General features: G+C 40.4%; 1 protein-coding gene across 1 annotated transcript; it reads left to right on the forward strand.

Annotated features, from left to right (window-relative positions):
• Positions 1-6,511: 6,511 nt before the first annotated feature.
• On the forward strand, positions 6,512-15,744 carry LOC128491860 (uncharacterized). Its single transcript, XM_053464219.1, has 9 exons — positions 6,512-6,556; positions 7,242-7,303; positions 7,793-7,841; positions 9,428-9,590; positions 11,497-11,667; positions 13,407-13,522; positions 13,747-14,026; positions 14,772-14,918; positions 15,589-15,744. The coding sequence occupies exons 2-9, from the start codon at positions 7,281-7,283 to the stop codon at positions 15,717-15,719; spliced, it is 1,080 nt and encodes a 359-aa protein (XP_053320194.1). The 5' UTR covers positions 6,512-6,556; positions 7,242-7,280; the 3' UTR covers positions 15,720-15,744.
• Positions 15,745-16,116: the final 372 nt, after the last annotated feature.

Below are 16,116 nucleotides of genomic sequence, written 5' to 3' on the forward strand. Positions count from 1 at the left end.
CCCTACCCCCCCTTCTCACGATCTACCCTCTCCCTCCCTACCCACCCCCTTCTCACGATCTACCCTCTCCCTCCCTACCCACCCCCTTCTCACAATCTACCCTCTCCCTCCCTACCCACCCCCTTCTCACGATCTACCCACTCCCTCCCTACCCCCCCTTTGTAGGTCACTTACCGTCAACTCCTGTGTTGGGAGCATGAGGCGTTTATCTCAGGTGCCAGCGCTTCACTGCTGAGCGCCAGCATATGACATCATATGCCGGCGTTCAGCGTGAAGCGCCGGCACCCGAGACAAAGGCCTCACGCTCCCAACACTGCACTCTGGGCAACGCGGCGGCGATGGCGACGGCGGCAGGAGCGGCGACTGCGGCGGGGAGCAGAGGCATCCTGGATTTCTGTCAGTCAGGGGGGCCCAAGAGTTGCCGAGCGGTCGTTTTCAGCAACCGCTTGGGCCCCCCCTGACTGGCAGAACTCCAGGGCCCGGTCGCAGTCACGACCCCTGCGACCTCGGTAGTTCCGCCACTGCCAGAAGGAGAGAAGTATAAGACAAATGGGTACAGTTGAATTGAAAAAAGGGTACAGTGGGGAGAAAGTAATTAAAATTACACAATGTGGGAATTATTAACCCCTGCCGAGCTGCACAAATACACATTGTCCTAAATTCTGCTATTGCAATAGCGAGTTGTAATCCCATGCTCCACAGATTCATATTTACAGCAGTTAGCTTTTGTCAATCTCAAGGTGAGTATTTGTAGTATTCATAGACTTGAAACTTCCTACATTTTAGGCCGGTGCCTTTTGTGCAAACTCTGAATGCTGACTTTGTTATAATAGTATAGAAAATTGCTGAAAAATCCCAGCTTAAGGAAGTAGAAAGCAGAGGAACCAGCAGAGGGGAAAACCCCAATTTGCTTAATGCGGGTATGTGCATCAAACATTCATTTTCATGGAGGCGCATTTCTAGTTTAGTGATAAAGGGCATGTTATGGAAGGTGTGGGATCTGTCTTTAGATGCCTTAAAATGGAGGAAACAGTTTCAAAGACCAATAACATCTATAAATAGGCATACTTTTATTAATTACCTGGTGAAGTAAGGATTATGCAATGATGACGGAAACCGATGTGATGTCAGTATTAGCTGCTCACACATTGAAATGCTTTGTTACTGTTCCTAAATTTGACATGTTGCCCATTCGGCGGGTGGGCAAAGGGCCAAATACATATGATAGGATTCTGCAAGGGGAACACCGTGTCAATTTAAAGGGAATTCTCAGGCATCACATGCATTAAAATAGATATGATGGTTGGAGTGGTACTTTAATTGCGTTATTCATTACATTTATAGAAAGCCCCCTTTATCTTGGATTTAAAGTTACACTTCCTGTAGCATCGGTCACCATTATTCGCGAGAAGCTTTTGACCCTGTATGTTCTCATCGTAACATCATTTAATATTGCATGTAGCTGCCTTCCACAGGATGTTATACTCACGAAACTGCTCGCCCCCGAATCAATGGAAATACGAGTAAACAATACATCGGGAAGTTTTTGTTGTATCAAATGAGTCATTTTTCTGTTTCATTTTGGGAGGGGTAATGTATTACTGCAGCACTTCAAAAATTCCTAGAGGCACGCTTGTTACCTGTAATCTAGGATAATTACATCTAAAAAGTCTGTTGACTGTGTAATACACTTTAAAATATTTATAGATGTTGACCAGGAAAGATGAACGGCAATTAACATTTCATTTACTTGCCTTGTACTTGAATTGCCGGCTGAGCTTTTCCAACTCAATAAAATAGGTTGACTAATGCCTATGGTTTTCATGGACTTGAAGAACACCAGTCTAGTTGCCTTGAGCGAGGTTGTCTCGGACATTTCCCGAGCTGGTGGTTGAGTTCACCTTATTTAATAGATGGGTTGCTCAAGTTAAGATCACTTGAGTCAACTTACTTGACCAGAAGCGGCACATCTTTTTAAGGCATCACTTTACCTTTAAAAACCACTTTATACCCCACAACTTTTTGAATATGGTTCACAAGATATTGGTGTCGGGGAAAGATGAAGTGATGGGAAATCTTAAAAATAAGACCTTTTGTTGATGGGCTACTTTTATATTTCAGAATGCACTTCAATCCATTTTTATATGTTTAGTAGAGGTTCATGTGTTTTTTGTACATACGTTTTTAGTGCCATATATTTTGGTGTAGGGGATTAGAGTTTGTTAGATTGTTCTACTATATTTTATGTGTCATCGGCTTTCCTCTGTATTATATTTATTTTATACGTCCTTAGGTCATTGCGTGCTTCTGAATTGGGGAAAAACATTATTGTGTGGTGTGTTTCTTAGAATGCGAGGGAGTGCGTGCCGGCCACCAGCTAGAATGGAAAAACACCAATAAAAAGTTTTGTGGTTTAATTACGAAATATAATTTGTCAGCAAACAATCTGCACATATCACTGGTGGTAAATTTCACTCCAAATCCCAAGCGTGATAGAGATCAAAATAAAAGGGGAACTTTTTGTGTAATTCCATCCTATTTGAAGTCAGAGGCATGCACGCACTGAGTAATACATTACAATATTCCCAAATATTGCTTTGAAACCTCTGCTGGTTTAGAGCGATTGAAGGTTTTACTTGTAAATAATGATGATTCCATCATCTCTTAACCTACCATGATGGGTTAAAACCTCATCCTTAAACACAAAGGAACCTCCACAGTGAAGTAATGGGTATTTTTTTAAATTGTTTAAGTAAATTGTAAAGGTGCTTTATGCGAGCTTCACTTTCTTGATAGATAGGCAGGATACCCGGTGCTCTCTCTCTTCTGAGGCTCAGAGATGAGTAGCACATCTTTATGCCATGATGCTTCGTCAACCTTCAGGCAGCCTGAGAATCATGGGATATGTTTGCCCCTATTTGTACCAGCTCCTCTCCACAATGTGTGAAGAGAAGCACAGGCAGATACGCATGACTGTGGGATAACATGCTGTCTTATCCAGTATATACCGTATAAAGATCATTTCATAGTGGTGGGGCAACTGAACGCTGGGTAACTCACGTGACCCGTGTCTACATGTGTCCGCATATTGACTTGTGGCTCAATGTCTGGCAAGTCTTTGAATGCACGTAAGCTGCATATAATGTGAGCTATAATGTCAATATAATTTACCAAATAATCAAATCTAGTCGTGCCAAATAAATCATTATGTTTCTTCTCCTTCCATTTTAGTTTCATCCAAAAGTCTTTGGGGAAAACTATATTAATTTTATTGGAACCGCAAAGCTTAAATTGTGTCTCTGATTAAGAGGACAGGCACTTTGTGGGCTTATGATAAACTCCCATATCTGGAGATTCAGGTTTCAGATATAAACAGCAGTTTCTCTAGAATAATAGAAAGCATTAAACTTAGGAATGTAACTCAGCCTGATATTTCAGTGATAAAATCAGACTTATTTTCTCTTACAAAGACTGGTTGAGCACATATATGAAATCATTGTTAGCTTCAGTTCTAAATTTCCACCTGTTAATACAGGCCGATATCCCTTCCTGTCTATTACTTAGTCCTGAGCACGGGCTCTCTGTTACTACATGACCCTTCTCTGTTTTATTATCTTTGTATGAATACAGACAGGCCATTTGACACGCTGGACACATGCCTAGCCATACTTACCCAGATGCAGGAGCGCACAGCTAGTGACTGGATATACACAACCACACAACACGTGAGAATAAAAAGTGCCAAAGCCGCCTCATGGTTGCCAGTCTGGCCAGTGGCGTAACTACAGGATCACAAACTGCGACTTGTTCCTGTCTCCTTGTGTCGGTTCAGACTTGTTCAGAAAGGGCCCTTCCGACCTGGATTGCTCCATTCTGGGCCGGAAGGACCCTTTCTAAAACAAGTCTGAACTGGCACTGGGAGACAAGAAAGCAGCAAGGTCACATTATGTCACCCCCCTGACTGAAACCTGCAGGAGAGGTCATGGGACATTTATGTTTGTATGTATGTGAGCATGAATGTCTATGTATAACTGTGTGCAAGGATATCTATGTATATGTATATGTGAGCATGAATGTCCGTGTATGAGCATGGATGTGTAAGTGGTGTGAGAAGGAGTGTGTTAGTGGGTATGAGTAAGTATATGTATAAGCACAGATAAGCTGTGTGGGGGCTAGGATGGCACTGATAAACTGCTTGGGGCAAAGGTGGTACTTACAAGCTGTTTGGGGGCAAAGGTGGCACATGTTGCTTGGTGAAGTTGGGGGCCCTGGGGCAATTTTCACACTGGAGCCCTGTAGTTTTTAGTTACGCCCCCGAGTCCAGCCCTGAATACAGACATGAAGAAACACAGCGTTTTTTTTTCTTCAGAACTCCATACCAGTAAGCGATTTATCATTTGTTTCAATCTCCGTTCCCGTTCATCCCAAATGTGTTTGATGGGATTGAGGTCAGCTTCTTCCACACTGATCTCATCCAACCATGTCTTTATGAGCTGGGGCACAGTCATGCTGGGATAGAGAAGGGTCTTCCCCAAACTGTTCCCATAAAGATGGAAGCATAGCATTGTCCAAGATGTCTTGGTTTATCCCCTTTAGCATATCAAGGCATTTTGTACAGTGCTCTGCTCCAACTTTGTGGGAACAGTTTCTTGAGTGCACAAAGCAAGGTCCACAAAGACATGGTTGAACAGTGTGAATAACAAACCAAAGAGAACTTAAATTCTACTCCAGCTTGGAGACAGACCAGTTACCAATAACATAAACCAAGTTGGTTCAAACAAAAATATATTTTTTTATATAAAATACCCTTTTCTAGGGGCCAGGAGCTAACTGCCTCCTCTCATCCATGTCAGACACCAAATGCAATCAGAGGCTGTGTTTTAAGCCATTGCAGTGCATGTCCATTACAGTCACCCGACTGGGAATAAAGAGCCCTCTCCAATGTGCTACTCTCTAATTCTGCCCAATACATATATTAACACTTTACATGTATACTATGTATCCTTGACTCTAGTTCTGTGGATCTGAATGAATATTCTTCATTTTGCAAAGTTGCTGATTATTGTTGATTGGCTGCCTTGGGGGAAGGACAAGGGCGAAAACTTCAGGACAGGAAAGTAATTAAATAACATGGATCTCAGCTTCCATGAGGTTATCTTTTAGAATGTGTCTTCTAAATAATTACACCTAATGCTAAGCATAAATCATAAGGGAGTTTAAATAAATGCACTTAGTATAGGTAAGGACTGTAACAGCAACAGCTCATCTTTAACCAGTACAGTCCAAATTAAACGCAGCCCGCTGTACATGAAAACTCCAACCAGATTTCTAGGTAGGTCTATTAAAAAAATCTAATTAAATAATACAAGCTTTCAGATCACCTTATTGCACTTATTTGTTACTACATTTCATCATCAGTAACAAGACGTGTAAGCTTTTGGCGCGAAGGCCAATGCACAATGATCTCTGAGATATGACATCCTACGTAAGATTTCTGTTCCGCATTGCTGCCCATCTCAAAGGCCAGAAGGAAGTTATTCCACGCTGTGTTTTGTTTATAACATAGTTATGAATGAGAGTAACACCATCTCACATCTCGCCATCCCATGCAGGAGTATACTCGCTTACAAGTTGGGACCCCATACCTGATTTACGAGCAGCACTACCTCTTCTAGTTGATGCCCTTCTAAGCTGAGGAGCATGGGCTGATCTTGGGGCCTATCTTATTTCTCATGTCAAATTGCGCAGTCTCTCCAAAATTACCCTGTTGCTCACTTTTGCTTCATGAGCATCTGTCCTTAAAGGTGCTGTTCCACCTAGGGTGCCTCATAAAATATCACCTGATAAGTGCTGCATCATGTAAAGAGAAGTTGAAGAAAAGGATCCGCCATTTTGTTTTTCTCCTCAACGCTCCTTGTCACTTAAAAACAGCATTAAAATGTTTGTTGAGATTCTCTTTCTTTCTTCCAACCCATCCTCTGTGTATTACATTGCAGCAGTCTGACTTCCTACAAACACCTCGGCCCCTTTCAACTAGAAGATCTTCACACAAACACCCCTCCAAGATGTCAGAAAATGGCAGACAGCGAGAGCAGAGCAGTGCCGAGGGAACAAATTAAAACGCCAAGCTGAGTGTTTCTGAAAAAAGAAACTTCAGAAAAATGGTAGATTGTTTTAAAACGGTAATACGATCAGCGCCTTTAAATGATGTACTTTGATTTAAAAATGATAGCTGTTAAATCCTACAAGACAGCTACATGTATCCATATCTTAAGAATGTCACTAATACTACCACAGGGGTGGCAATATGACATGACTCAAACATCCTCTTTCCGCTGAGCACGGAAAGAGGTGGGATATTACCGTAATAGAGCCCGGATACCTTTGCAACTTTTACCTGAAGCATGTAGTGATGTAATTGCACTTATTGAAGAAAAGATGACGACTGAGTACCGCCCTACACGGAACCCAGAGCATATTTATAAGAAGAAGCCTGACACCTGACACTAGCACAAAGCACCCCGAGCTACCAGGAGACAAATCGTGGCTTACAAAGGTAAAGTAAGAGGATCCATGTAGTGGTGTAAGTGTAGCAGCTTAACTACTGTTGACAGATTTATTTTTTTCTGGAACAATGAAAGAATGTGAAACACCAGCGATGTGAGCCGAATTAGATGTTTTTGAGAGAACAGGAGTGGTACAGAGACAGACTTACTAAATTATGGGTCTTCAATCTTTCATTTAATAACTGCTGCTAAGAGGTACTGCAAAGCATTGAAAAAAATTAAATGGCATGTAAGAGATTAAGGATATATTTTCATTTATTTATGCTGAGTAACGAAAACCAAGTGAGCAACGGAGAGTGTGGGGGTCGCTAGGTCTGGTTTCCAAATGTAGAACAAATTCAATGTCTTAACTATTTTGACCCAGTCTAGCTTTAGTTGAACGTCATTTTCCATCCATCCACTGCCTTTTCTTGAATTTTTTTTTTTTAAGTATAAGAATCAGCATAATCAAGTGATCAAGGTACGGTAGCTATGTTCTTCCCTGTGTCTACACCGACAATGTGAAATGGATGTAATTTGACAAATTATTTTTTTATGAGGAAAATAGTAATTTTTGTTAATATGATAAATGCGTCTTCTGCCTCGGTGCTTATGGTTTGTTTTGTATCCGTACAAAGAATATACGTTGTTTTTTTATCTAGGACCACCACTCACTCTCTTGTTTTCCCTTCACAGAAATTGGTGTCAGTATATCAGCCTGCTAACACCGCAGTAATGGGTCTCCCACCAGCAGCATGGTGAGTATCACACAAGACGCTGTTAAAAATCAACTTCATGGTAGGAAGAGGCTCATCTTTAGGTTCTCTATTCAGAAATTACCGAACATAGGCTGATAATGTGTCATAATTACCCCTGCTCAATTCAGCACATATTGGAAACATTGTTTGCTGGCAACTCCTGGGTCTCACTAGTTGCCTAAGATGAGCCCTCACTCACTTAACGGGAAGGCGACTTGGAGGAAACCGCTTCTGGGACAGTGCTTTGAGTGGACTTTTGCATGAGGTGGTGGATTCTAAGGGAATGGTCTAAACATCATCATTCCCACTAAAATGTATGTCTACCCGTTTTTGGCCACAGCCTGCCTGTTTTCAGGCATATGCCACCAGTTTGTGCATTACTCTTGGTAATGTTAGTCTATATTACGGTATTTCATGATTGGCTGGTAGAAGACTTTTTTTTAATAATAGTTCCATGAAAAAAAGAAATCTGTTTTTTTTTTCCCCCAGGAAAAATGAAGAACTTTCCGGTAAAAGATTTGGCTCTTCGCCAACAGAGGTAAGGAAAATATATCGTGTGTGATACAAGAGTCACAGAAGCATGATCTCTGCACTTTACATGGCTTTGCATGATGTGGCTCTGGAACACTAGGTTCCAACAACGTCAATCTAACGTCAACGGCCTGTGTTAGGAGACGCTGCCGAGAGCTCGGAGCTAGCGGTCTGCGCAACAAGCGGAAACATTATCCACACTGGTGATTCCTACACCTAACCAATCTATTAGCGTATATTGGAGGATAACCATCATCTCTGCGCTTAATTGCAGCACATTGCTATAGTGATATCACACATTTATTTTATCTACCCCTCTGATGAAGCCGAAAGGTGAAACATGTTAGGGCAACTGGTAGAGATCAAATGCTATGGATAATAACAAAAATATGATTTTATTGTGTTTTATATAAATTACCGTATTGGCCAGATTTATAGGCTGCGCTTTTTCCCTCCGGTTTAAGTCTTTAAAGTGGGGGGTGCGGCCTATAATCAGGGTTTAGCGCAGGGCAGCTGTTCCTCCTCTCTGGCAGCCGGTGGACGTTGGCGCAATGTGCTCAGACAACCTCTGCTGCTGCCGGCACCTCAGCTGGGGCTTCTACAACGGAGTGCCGGCGTAACATGACCTTCCAGTGCTCTGTCATAGAACCCCCAGCGGAAGTACCGGCCAGTAGCAGTGGAGGTTTTCTGAGCACATTGCGCAGACGTCCACCAGCTACCAGAGGAGAATTCAGGTCCCCTGCCGTGCTGTGGGGTATTCTCCTCTCTGGCCGCCGGTGAAGGTGATGCGCTCAGACAACCCAGCTGCTGCCAGCACTTCCGCTGGAGCTTCTATGATGGAGCGCCGGAAGCGGAAATGCCAGCAGCAGCGGAGGTTGTCTATGCGCATCGCAAAGATGTCCATCAGCTGCCCCCACTAGACACCAGGGAGTCTGGGGATGCATTGGTAAGTCTGCGGTGGAGCAGAGTGGCATATCTAGGGGATAGAGTACCATATCTGGGGAGCAGAGTGGCATGTATTTTTTATTTAACAATATTTTTTTCTTTAAAATGGCACCAAAATCTAAGGGGGCACGGCCTAAATTCGGGCCAATATGGTATATTTATTGGAAATACATTTGTAATCTCAAATCTTGCGGACCACTATTGTATCAATAGCTGTATTATTATCTTGGGGTTATCTGGGAACAGCCACAATCTGGTGGTATTCAGCAGCCTTTTTTTTGTTTTTTTCTCTTTTCTCTGTAACCACTATACCCACTCCTGACACAGGCCTTCACATGGCACTTTATATTAAGGGCTGGTCAAAATCAGGCCTGAATGTTCTCTTCACGCATCTGACTCTGATAAGGGGTAGTAATAACTTTTTCATTTCTAAAGATTGCATGTTTACTTACCTAGCCCGTCACACATATTAAGTATTTTCTGTAAGTCAAATTGTTTTGTTATATACTACTTATTATGTCCTGTTTACCCATTGTACAGCGCTACTGAATATGATGGTGCTATATAAAACAATAATAATAAAAAGAATCCTGAGATTTTTTTTTTTTTTTTTTTGCCTATTACTGTTTATTCTTGCTTATTCTACAGATGTCCACAGACATTGGCCTACGACAGAATTGGCTTTTAGCTAACCAGGTTCTTTACCCAACACCTCCCTATGCATCCCTGAGGGAGAACATAGCCAAAGTTTTCATAGTTCCTGTTAGGGAACGGAGATTCTTGGATATGATAAAGAAGTTTGATCCAAACGGTAAGTTTAACTAAACATCCAGGGCTAGATTTACACTACAGCAGCCACCCCTATGCATTAACAAATAAACGTGTGTATATATATATATATATATATGTATATATATATATATATATATATATATATATATGTATATATATATATATATATATATATATATATATATATATATATATATATATATATATATATATATATATATATATAAAGTCCAAAATTAACAATTGCACTCCAAATGCCAAATTTCTGCCCGGTGCCAAATAACTGCAGCAGTAAATAATATAAAGTCCAAAAATAATTACCGGCACTCCAGGGACTTTGCAAATGACCACACAAACAACTTCGGTTTTTAAGTCAACGTTTCAGTCTTGTTTATTACAGACTGATGTCCTGATGAAAGTCTGTAATAAACAAGACTGAAACGTTGACTTAAAAACCGAAGTTGTTTGTGTGGTCATTTGCAAAGTCCCTGGAGTGCCGGTAATTATTTTTGGACTTTATATATATATATATATATATATATATATATATATATATATATATATATATATATATGCAATAAGCCTCTATTAAACATATACATATATATATATATATATATACATATATATATACATATATATATATATATATATATATATAAAAATTCTGGTGTGGTATGCTCTAGCTCCAAAACAAATAAATAGGTTACAGAGTATAAAAATAATATATTTAATAGAGGCTTATTGCATCAATATTTAAAATACATAATTGAACATATAAAAACCAATTGATATAATATACAATCAATTTGCCAAACAAATACACAAATGCCAGTGACCTGACGCGAAACGCTCTTTGATGACTCTACAATGTGGGTAGCGGGTAGACCTCTGTGAATGCCCTACTTTTAAAATAGAATTGAACCTGGTGAGGGATATCCACAGTTTTGAATTAAATCCAGCTGCACTATAATGAATCCAGCCATACTATACTCCTTTTACTCTGCAAAGCAGGCCTTACAGGTTACAATGTCTATATTATTAAGCCAGCTCTAAAAATCCTCTGAAGAAGCCCCTTAAGGGCGAAACGCACCAGGTCACTAGCATTTGTGTATTTGTTTGCCAATTGATTGTATACTATATCAATTGTTTCTTATATGTTTAATTATGTATTTTTAAATATTGATGCAAAAAGCATCTATAATATATTATTTTTATACTCTGTAACCTGTTTATTTGTTTTGGAGCTAGAGCATACACCAGAATTTATAGATTTTGTATATTTTTCTTTTTGCAATTTAGGGAACACTACCAACTGGTAGTATTGCAGCCGTTCCTCTATTACATTTTTTTCTCTGTTGATTCTTTCTTTTATTTTTCCTTTTTTAATACATAAATATATTTTTCCATTTACTTGATTTATATTACAGTGCAGACCAATACACTCTTGAATTAACTACTAAATGGTCAGCAGACATATGGTAGGGGCGGCTCTGCCTCAACCCTACATATTATTCAATTTTGGGGGGGCAATCCTGGTCACATTCTGCTTTCTACTGCTTACCATCAAGTAGTTTCCTCATGTCACTGTCAGTCAGAAGAGCTGGGTCACTGAACATGAATGGCTGAAAGAAATAAAAAACAGATCATTCTGCGGAAAACCTAGGAATTTCCAAGGTAGTGGACAGGGACCTCTCTCTTGCTCCAGATGAGAGGCAGATCAGAAACATCTTGCTGCCTCCAGCAGGTGAAAAAAGCATTGCCCTGGTGGTCTGTTACTCATCAGCGATATCCACAATGGTCCCAGATATGCAGTTTAGATGTTGGGTTGTTTCACCATTTGCATAATGTTCATTACAGGAGAAAAAAACTATGCAGAACAAGAACAACAAGTGAATGTTCTTTTATATATATTTTTATTTCAGATCTCAGTTATGTGTATTTTTCTACCAGTGAAGCTCGGTATGAATCTAGGTATGAATTTATTGGCACTAACACGCCAACTCCTATTATGGATATTTTCCAGAAGTCATTTGTTATGGAAAATGGCACGCTTTGGGCAAAATCATTGCAAGGCCAAAATGTGAACTTAAAAGGTTAGTTCTATATTATATCCTTTTCACTGAATAATCTGGTAAAAATTTATGGTAGATTTTTTAGGAAAAAGAGATGGCCAAATGCTGTTTCCTGCCTAGAGAAAGAACAAACAGACCCAGAAAGCAGGGCTTCACCTCCAGGTCAAACCCACAGAGTTCCCAGGTATATTGATGTCTGATGCATGCTTTCTGAGCACACATGAGCATACCTGGGAATTTCACAGGCTGGATTTCCAAGAGCTGTCCATCTCCTCCATATGGAAGCTGGAAAGGAGCAAAGCTGGGTAGGTGGGAATAGTTGTGCTCCGTGCCCAAGTGACCCTGTTTAGGAGGGAAAGCCCCTCTTTGAGTCCCAAATCCCTCTTTCCTATCGTGATATCCCACTTTTCCTTCAGTATATGAAAGGGGTGAAGTAAATGAGCACGAAGGGGGTGAAGCTCAAGATCTCCCAGCGATCAAATGACTACCGTAGAGCCCTGTGGTTAACTGGAAACACCAGAGCCTCTAGAGCTTATACAGAGAGCTGGATTGCAGATGCAGGCGGCCCCTCTATTAAAGCAGGGCTTGACAAATTTGTTGTGAATCTAGGCGCCAGGTAAAAAAGGAGCCAGGATTTTTTTTAAACTAACAGTTGGTCAGGAGGGATCTGATCATCATCAGCCCACTTACTAAACTCACAGCGTTTGACCTGGAAGCACCCTGGACTTTCAGGTCAGTGCTGTTTGTTTTTTTTTTTTAAATACATTTTTTTCATTTTTTTAACTCTTTCGATGCTGATGTTCCATTGGAGCACAGCATTGACAGATATTTAGTCCCCACAAGCTTGTGGGGACAAATGTTAACCCCTGCAATGCCACGAATGTGTCATACACAATTGTGGCATTGAAGGGGTTAATGCTGCACCGTCGCTCTCATGGAGTGATCAGGCAGCGGGGGGGGGGTGTTGGGGCTGGTCTCCACACTCATGTGGAGACCGAAGAACCCTCTCCCCTGTCCCTGAAGCTGCCGCTGGGACTCAATTGCTGGTCTATGGACCAGCCATTGCAGAGGGAGTCTCTTTGATGACTGCTGTAGGCTTCCATACCTACAGGAGTCATCAAAGGGCTTGTGGGGGCTCGTTTTTGCTGTTGCTGGTCTGCCTGGGCTTCCAGGCAGACCACCAGCAGCAAAGCCCCCAAAACGGGAATTAAAACGGGAATTAAAACGGGAATTAACCCCTAAATGCCGCGATCGCGGCATTGAAGGGGTTAACGCTGCGCTGTCGCTCCCATGGAGCGATCAGGCAGCTGGGGGGTGTTGGGTGAGGTCCCCAGACTTGTGTGGGGACCCAATCAACACACAAACCCCTTCCCTGAGGCTGCCTGTGGCAGCTGAAAACACGAGTGCTGCTTTTCCAGCAACCGCGTTTTCAGCCTACAGGCTCACTCCGTGGGAGTGATCTCAGGCTCGGGGGCGGGCTCGGAGTGGCTGTGCTGTCTGCCTAGACTTCTGGGCAGACAGCAACAGCGCCCCCATGTGGTGATTCAGCCTCTTACATCCACAATTTTTTCTGGATGTAAGAGGCTGACAAAACCTAGGCGCCAGGACAAAATTCTCTGTCGCCATGGCGACCTGGCGCCTGGGATTTGTCGAGCCCTGTATTAAAGGATAGGCTTTATTTACCCAATAACATAGCGATGCTGGCCAGGTGTGCTTTATGTCCTATTTACTAACAGGGACCGTATGCTTTAATCCTCCAGCAAAATTTATCATTGGCATTGGCAACTTAGCACAAGGAAAGAAGACCCCTGTTAGTTTAAACATCTATAACACAAACCTATATCTCTCTTACAAATTTGGCAAACTTCAAGTACAGGTGAGTTCGATGTACAGTGCAATAGTAAAGGAATTTCAGTATACAATAATTATATCGAATATTATTATGAACAAAACACACAAATATATAAAAATGAAATGAGTTAGCATTTAACACTTACAAATAAGGACCTATGGAATAGATTAAAAAAATATTGGTTTATATTATGGAGAGCTTAGTTTTTAATACTTACATTGTTTCTGTGTTTTTCTTTATTTTTTTAGCCAATGACTCAAAACGCCATTAATTACAGCAGCTCGGATGCCCAGAAGTTTTTTTTCTTCGTTACACAAACTGGTTCTGTAACGTATTCATTTGAGCCGGTTACGGCCCCAAATTGGTTCCTCAGCACTAGCTCTCAAGGAAACTCGCCTGTTACGGTTCAGCCGCTCTCTGCCAATTCCTATAATAAAGAATTCAAGTTTGACCCAGGATATTTTATTCCTGGTGTTTCTGGGAGCGTTAGTAGGTTTGATAGACCTTTACAAGAAAAGGAAACGTTTGGTAAGTCTATTCCTCATATGCAAAGAAAATATAGTAAAGAGGTGTGTAAAATATGGCAAAATACCTGCTTGCCACTCTTTAACAGGGACGATCCTGTTACCTAGAACAAAAATAACATTAACGAACAGAGCACAACAATCTATGGCAGGTTAAGTGTTCTGCCACATCATATAGTGCTATAAAATATTTCTAATCCAGGATTCTGCATCACCTATTGTGAGAACTCGTCTAACTCTCCCTAGTTCCTGTTTTCTGGATCACTGTTTAATGTCCCTAACATCACCCTATAGAAGAATGCGTAGTAAAGTAATTTCTGAGAACTTTACTATGAATTCTTCCAAAACGAAAAAAATAAAAAAAATAAAACAACACTTAACAACACTTAACACCTGCTGCTGCAGCAGCTACTCTTCATGGTCTAGCTATTCTTGCTACTGATTGGCTGCTTGTAGACAAGGGCAAGATGGGGCTCCAGGTGGTCTACCATAAGAGGTTAAACAGCATGCCAATGGAATGTTCCTGCTTATTGTTCCTCTCCTGAAAACAGGATTTAAGATGGCCTCTTCCACATTTACATGGGTTTATTTACCTTAAAAAATTAAAAAGTAGGATAAAGCGTCACATCTGCTACCATGGTGCTCTTCATAGGGATAATCCTCAGGTTGAGGAAGAACGTGGTATGAATGAGTCCATGATGGGATAATGTAGGTGTTTGCTGTAATACAGACATGTGTTCTTGTTTTAGGTGACGTTGACCAGTATGTTCTGAATGGATCCAAAGAGATGTTTAGTCCGTATACGTTGTCTTTGAGGCCAGCTGGAGACGTGGCAAACAGAAGTTATTTTCTGCAAAATGAGAACTTTCCCAAAAAGCAATTGAGAAACAGCAGAGGTCAGTCCCATATTTATAAGCGGTCTGCAAAAATGTATTGGGTTAGGAAGTTATCTCCATTTGATGTTACTGCAACAAAATATGTCCCTGTAACCATGACTATAATAATTAGCACCTATAGAAGAATTTATTGGACCAAATTTTTGGGACAGCTAGACAGTGCTCAAAAAACAGGACTGTTGGGAGGTATGTTAAAATACATTTCATTGGCGGAGGCCAATAATAAGGCAAATATTCAGATTACAGACTTTAAATGCTATATGTTTTTGTGAAAGTACCAGATGTTTGAGTAGTTTATTCCCTTAAAAAAAAGATGGAATGGTCCACTCCAAAGGAGTCAAATGAGACAGAAATTACATTTTCTAACTATTAAGGGAATAGACTGTTTAAAAAAAAAAATTAAACGTCCAACGACTAACCTATCTGAAAGGAGCTTTGATTTCTCACAACAAAATACATAAATAAAATGAGACATGAATTTGATTTTACTGTCAGAGCAGCAAACTTTACTGAGGTCCTTAAAGAAAATTCCCTCTTTACGTTTATATTCTAAAAGAAATATTTTTTTGGTTGCGCAGACAATGTATATATTTTGCGCTGTTTTGACTTAATGTTAATGATTTTTACAATGGACGCATATTTCAAATGTGTATTTCCATTCTGTTTACAGGAATACAATATAGAACAACCTATTCGATAAGCCGTGTGGCCAACTGGAACCAACCTTCCGGTTCACTGAGACATCCGGTTGCCAGATATGAACATCTAAAAAAATATTTAAATTATAGGTTCCCATTTTAGAATTATTTTCAATGCCTTCTTTGTAATAAGTTTTGTATTATAAAAAAAAGCATTAAATATTTTATTATTACTATGCTATGGAATTGTTAATATAGAAGTCTGACATACTGACATATACATTATCAGATCACCATTTTTTTTTTTAAAGAAAAAAAAATGTATTGCACTAAGAATATTAGTTACAAACAGAACCCCCCTATACATTTGCAAGGGGGACACCACATAATTTAAAGGGACCTCTTAGTTATCATATGCATTAAACTACATGTGATATCTGGAGTGTCCCTATAAGTTTGTTCAAAATTTGTGACAAAATGACACAAATAATAATAATAATAATTTAAAAAAACTACCCTGGTCACATTCATTTCTTATTTAAGTGCCTAGAGCCGATCCA

The sequence above is a fragment of the Spea bombifrons genome, chromosome 4, assembly GCF_027358695.1.
Source record: "Spea bombifrons isolate aSpeBom1 chromosome 4, aSpeBom1.2.pri, whole genome shotgun sequence".
NCBI lineage: Eukaryota > Metazoa > Chordata > Amphibia > Anura > Pelobatidae > Spea > Spea bombifrons.